General features: G+C 50.8%; 1 protein-coding gene across 1 annotated transcript; it reads left to right on the forward strand.

Moving 5' to 3' along the window:
• Positions 1 to 786: 786 nt before the first annotated feature.
• On the forward strand, positions 787 to 5,599 carry LOC129715088 (microtubule-associated proteins 1A/1B light chain 3C-like; the record flags this gene model as incomplete). Its single annotated transcript, XM_055664948.1, has 3 exons — positions 787 to 870; positions 3,702 to 3,808; positions 5,039 to 5,599. Coding segments are annotated over 3 exons (387 nt in total), but the record flags the coding sequence as incomplete, so codon positions are not given.
• Between the last annotated feature and the right edge of the window lie 738 nt (positions 5,600 to 6,337).

Below are 6,337 nucleotides of genomic sequence, written 5' to 3' on the forward strand. Positions count from 1 at the left end.
GGAAGGCAACGTTTCCACTCTCTGAGAAACGTTGCATATTTAAACTTCGCTTAATAGATGTCCCCTGCTTCCCACTCTCAGTGGGCTGAGTTTCTCCAGCTCTGTTTTTTCATTGTAAAAACCTACTCCAGCACTTCTTATGTCTTTCAACTTTTTGCGTCTCTTGCCCAGTTGAAAACCTTTTTTCCAGTTTAAATGAACCTTCCCAACACAATTCTGGGTGAACATTTCCGCCTCTGGTGTTAAATAATTTCCCAGTTTAATTTAGGTTTTCAACTCGACTGTTGGTGAATTTCACGCCCGGTTTAAAACAAAAAGAAATCCCCCCAGTTTTATTAACTTTCCAATTGGACTTTAATTGAGAATTTGGTGCAGACCCCCCCAGTTTGCAGGTGAACTTTTATACAACAGTCCCTTGCCTCTGTTGTCAACTTTTTCCAGTTTAATTTCACTTTTCCGAGTTAACTTTGAGCGATTTTCTGCCCTTCTGTTTTCGAGCTGAATTTAAAACTTTTCAACACAACTTTGACACTCTGTCGTCAACTTTTTTAAATGTTTAATGTGACTGTCCGGTTCGACTTTATTTGAGTTTCTTGCCCCCCCCCCCCCCCCCCCGTCGTAAAAACTTCCCCCAGTTTAGCAGAACTTTTCAACTCCACTTTAGCTGAGAGGTTCATGTCTCGTTTGAAATCTTCCCAATGTAATTCACTCCAACGCCTCTCTCCCCTATTTCAATGTAACAATATTCTTTCTGTCTCTCTTCCTCTCCCCCCCCCCCCCCCACCCCCCCCCTCCCCTCTCTCAACCCCCGCAGCTTTGAGGAAAACTGAGGCAGACAACATACGTTGCAAGTTCCCCAACAAGCTACCGGTAAGAACTCGTTAGTGGGGAGAGGTCTTGTGCGTTTTTTGGGGGGAGGGGGTTGGAATTTGTGTCGGATTCAACAGGTCATAGAATGATACAGTGTGAAAACAGGCCCTTCGGCCCATCCTCCCCACACTGGCCAACATCCCCCCCCCCCATCTACACTAGTCCCACCTGCCTGCATTTGGCCCACATCCCTCCAAACCCTGTCCTATCCATGTACCTGTCTTAACTGTTTCTTAAACTTTGGGATAGTCCCAGCCTCAACTACCTCCTCCGGCAGCTCTTTCCATTCACCCACCACCCTCTGTGTGGAAAAAGTTACCCCTCGGATCCCTATTATAACCATATAACAATTACAGCATGGAAACAGGCCATCTCGACCCTTCTAGTCTGTGCCGAACACGTATTCTCCCCTAGTCCCATCTACCTGCGCTCAGACCATAACCCTCCATTCCCTTCCCATCCATATAACTATCCAATTTATTGTTAAATGATAAAAAACGAACCTGCCTCCATCACCTTCACTGGAAGCTCATTCCACACAGCCACCACTCTCTGAGTAAAGAAGTTCCCCCTCATGTTACCCCTAAACTTCTGTCCCTTAATTCTCGTCATGTCCCCCTTGTTTGAATCTTCCCTACTCTCAGTGGGAAAAGCTTATCCACGTCAACTCTGTCTATCCCTCTCATCATTTTAAAAACCTCTATCAAGTCCCCCCTTAACCTTCTGCGCTCCAAAGAATAAAGCCCTAACTTGTTCAACCTTTCTCTGTAACTTAGTTGCTGAAACCCAGGCAACATTCTAGTAAATCTCCTCTGTACTCTCTCTATTGCATTTGATTAGTATTCATTTAATATTTCTTTAGTATCGTGTGGTCAAAATCTTTCTTGTTGCATGCTATCCAGTTAGAGGAAAGACTGTAAATGATTACAATCGAGCTGTCCACAGTTTACAGATACAGGATAAAGGTAAAAGCAGATTAAAGATAGTCCGAGGGTCTCCAATGAGGTATATAGGAGGTCAGGACAGCTCGCTGGTTGTGGTAGGATGGTTCAGTTGCCTGATAACAGCCGGAAAGAAACTGTCTCTTGAATCTGGAGGTGTGTGTGCATTCGTTTTCACACTTCTGTACCTCTTGCCCGATGGGAGAGGGGAGGAGAGGGAGTGACCGGGGGTGAGACTGGCCCTTGATGATGCTGCTGGCCTTGCCGAGGCAGCGTGAGGTGTAGATGGAGTCAATGGAAGGGAGGTTGGTTTGTGTGTGTGTGTGACGGTCTGGGCTGCAACTATCCACAACTCTCTGCGGTTTCTCAAGGATCTCGGACGGAGCTGTTCCCAAACCGTGCTGTGATGCTTCCCGATAAAATGCTTTCACCGGCGCATCTGTAGAAGTTGGTGAGAGTTGTTCGGGACGTGCCGATCGATGGTTGGCATGGACTCGGTGGGCTGAAGGGCCTGTTTCCACGCTGTATCTCTAAACTAAACAGCCGGGAAGAAAAAGTCCCTGAATAGAAACATAGAAATTAGGTGCAGGAGTAGAGGCCATTCAGCCCTTCGAGCCTGCACCGCCATTCAATATGATCATGGCTGATCATCCAACTCAGTATCTCATCCCTGCCTTCTCTCCATACCCCCTGACCCCTTTAGCCACAAGGGCCACATCTAACTCCCTCTTAAATATAGCCAATGAACTGTGGCCTCGACTACCCTCTGTAGCAGAGAGTTCCAGAGATTCACCACTCTGTGTGTGAAAAAAGTTCTTCTCATCTTGGTTTTAAAGGATTTCCCCCTTATCCTTAAGCTGTGACCCCTTGTCCTGGACTTCCCTATCATCGGGAACAATCTTCCTGCAATCTAACTACCCTCTGCGGCAGAGAGTTCCAGAGATTCACCACTCTGTGTGTGAAAAAAAAAAGTTCTTCTCATCTCGGTTTTAAAGGATTTCCCCCTTATCCTTAAGCTGTGACCCCTTGTCCTGGACTTCCCTAACATGGGGAACAATCTTCCTGCAATCTGGAGGTGTGTGCATTTTCAAACATGTGTACCTCTTGCCTGATGGGAGAGGGGAGAAGAGGGAGTGGCCGGGGTGAGGCTAACGTCGCCAACTTTCTCACTCGCAAATAAGGTCAAAATACGGGACGAATTCCCCGACGGCAATCCCTTGACCGACTGGGCCGTGTCTGGGTGGATGATGAGTTGGCCCCGGGTGCTGGACTGCACACAAAGTCCAGCCGGCTGTCCAGCTGAGGAGTTTTGGCCGCCCGCACAGTCCAGTGCCCCGTCCAACTCGCGAACCAACGATTGTCCATGAGGTGGTGGTGTCAGCAGTCAGCGAAGATCGGACAGCTGGGCTGGGCTGCCGACCGACCGAGGCGCTGCTGCTGCTGCACTCCACGGGCTGCACTACGTCGGGACGGGACGACCCAACACTCCCCTCGACCCGAGTAGTAGCAGTCAAATGCCGGACAAGGCCTTTTTGCTCGATGTCCAACTATTTCTTAAACGTTGGGATAGTCCCAGCCTCAACTACCTCTTCCGGCAGCTCGTTCCATACACCCACTGTGTGAAAAAGTTGCCCCTCCGATTCATTTCCCCTTCACCTTGACCCCATGTCCTCTGGTCCTCGATTCCCCGACTCTGGGCAAGAGACCTGGCCGATCTATTCCTCTCATGATTTTGTACACCTCGATAAGATCAGCCACCATCCTCCTGTGCTCCATGGATTAGCGACCCAGTCCTGCTCAACCTCTCCCTGTAGCTCACAGCTGTGTTGGGCCATTCCATGTTCTGTCTGCAGTTCCTCATCTCCGTCTCTGCCGTTCCGTACCCTCTAGATCATCGTGGAGCGGTATCCCAAGGAACGTTCCCTGCCGCACCTGGACAGGTCCAAGTTCCTGGTTCCCCTGGAGCTGAGTATGTGTCAGTTCACTATCATCATCAGGTGAGTTAGATCATGGCTTCCCCTCCTCGTCTCCTTCCTAAAAGTACGCCCTTTAATTCTGAGGCTGTGTCCTCTGGTCCTAGACTCTCCCACCAGTGGAAACATCCTCTCCACATCCACTCTATCTGGGCCTTTCACTATTCTGTACGTTTCAATGAGCCCCCCACTCATCCTTCTAAACTCCAGCGAGTACAGGCCCAGCGCCGACAAACGCTCATCGTACATTAACCCACTCATTCCTGGGATCGTTTGGGTAAACCTCCTCTGGACTCTCTCCAGAGCCGGCATATACGTCCTCAGATATGGGGCCCAAAACGGCTCACAATATTCCAAATGCAGCCCAGACCAGCGCCTTGTAGAGCCTCAGCGTTGCAACCCTGTGTTTGTATACAAGCCCGCTTGAGTTTCCTTGGAGCTGTGCAAATGTCGCTCAGGATGCAGACCAACACAAGCAGGCTAAAACCATGAGATCACTTTTATTTACAAATTAAAGTACAAAGCAGAGATACTGTTAGTGCAATTATTTTTGTTTTGTTTATATTGTCCCTGGCAGGTTAAAATGCATCTCTCTCTCTCTCTCTCTCTCTCTCATTCTCGCACTGGTGGATAAAGTGTTAGGTTTACAAATATATCTACCCAAACTCCCCTCCGAATACAATCTTTTTGAGCAAGGTCTGAATTGCGGTCAATTCTGTTTAAGGCCGTTGAAGGAAATTGTTTGTCAAAATGGTGAAGGAGCAACTTGAGATGAGGGGGGCGGCTCGAGGGAAACTCGTCACCCCTTCCCCTCGATCGATCGATCATCGCTGGCAGATCTCACCTCTTCCCCTCGATCGATCGATTGATCATCGCTGGCAGATCTCACCCCTTCCCCTCGATCGATTGATCATCGCTGGCAGATCTCACCTCTTCCCCGCAATCGATCGATCGTCATTGCTGGCAGATCTCCCCTCGATCGATCGATCATCGCTGGCAGATCTCACCCCTTCCCCTCGATCGATTGATCATTGCTGGCAGATCTCACCTCTTCCCCTCGATCGATCGATTGATCATCGCTGGCAGGTCTCACCCCTTCCCCTCGATCGATTGATCATCGCTGGCAGATCTCACCCCTTCCCCTCGATCGATCGATCATTGCTGGCAGATCTCACCTCTTCCCCTCGATCGATCGATTGATCATCGCTGGCAGGTCTCACCTCTTTCCCACTCCCCTCTCTCTCTCCTGGACAGGAATCGGATGGTGCTGTCGTCGAGGCAGGCTTTCTACCTGATGGTGAAAGACCGGAGCGTGGCGAGCTCCTCCCTCACCATGGCGGACATTTACTCCGAGTTCAAGGAGGAGGACGGCTTCCTTTACATGACCTACGCCTCGCAGGAGATGTTTGGCTGTGGGTCGGAGGGGGGCAGGACACCTCCTCCATCTTGAGCGGTGCCCCCCTCTCTCTTTCTCTCTCTTCCTCTGTGTGGCAATGGCCCTTATTTTTATACCCTGTACCCTGGGAGTTGGAGTAGAGTGCTCTCTCTCCGTGTGTCTCTCTCCCTGTGTCTCTCTCCCTGTCTCTCTCTGTCCCCTCGCCCCTGTCCACTGATCTACTACCTAACGGTCTATTAAATGTGTACTTGAACTTCTGATTGTTTTGGCTTGTGGATTAACACTTTAGGTGTGTGAGTGTGTGGGGCTTGGTTCTCTATGGGGGGGGGTGGGGGTGTTCGAGCAGGTATATTCGGCTCCTTCCCCCACCCCTTCTCTCCCCTCAGTCCTGTGTTCCCTGCAGTAGATGGGAGGATGAGGCTTGTAATTCTGCTGTGGAGGAAGTTTGTGTGGGAGGGGGGAGCGAGGTGGTGGTGGTGCAGGGTCCTGGAGAGACGTGGGTTTGGCGCAGGAATGTGGAGTTCGAGGGAGCCTGGGCTGACTGTGGGGAGTGGAGGGTGGCGTCTGTTGGGAGGGGAGCCCGGAGTCGAGGGTTCCTGGGTGGGGGTGTGTGTGTGTGTGGGTGATGCTCCCTCTACACTGGGCAGGTGAGAGCAGAGTTGGAGTCAGGCACCCTGTACACTCCAGTGGTGTGGGTTAGAAGTACAGTCGATCTCCCTCTACACACGCACATGCACACACACTCACTGTAACACACACACTGTAAAACATGCGCACACACACACACAGTAAGACTCTCACACACACACAGTAAGACTCACACGCACACCACACATGTACAGTGTCACACTCACTCACTCGCACACCCTGTGGTCAGACAGAGTGATGCTTCATCTACACTCACATTCTCTCTCCCTCTACACCGGCCCATCACACACATGCTTCTTGGCACACGCTCGCTGTAACACGGGCTCGCTGTAACACGGGCTCGCTGTAACACGGGCTCGCTGTAACACGGGCTCGCTGTAACACGGGCTCGCTGTAACACATGCTTCTTGGTACACGCACACTCGCTGTAACAGACGCTCGCTGTAACACGGGCTCGCTGTAACACGGGCTCGCTGTAACACGGGCTCGCTGTAACACGGGCTCGCTGT

Source organism: Leucoraja erinacea, unplaced genomic scaffold, assembly GCF_028641065.1.
Source record: "Leucoraja erinacea ecotype New England unplaced genomic scaffold, Leri_hhj_1 Leri_1001S, whole genome shotgun sequence".
Lineage (NCBI taxonomy): Eukaryota > Metazoa > Chordata > Chondrichthyes > Rajiformes > Rajidae > Leucoraja > Leucoraja erinaceus.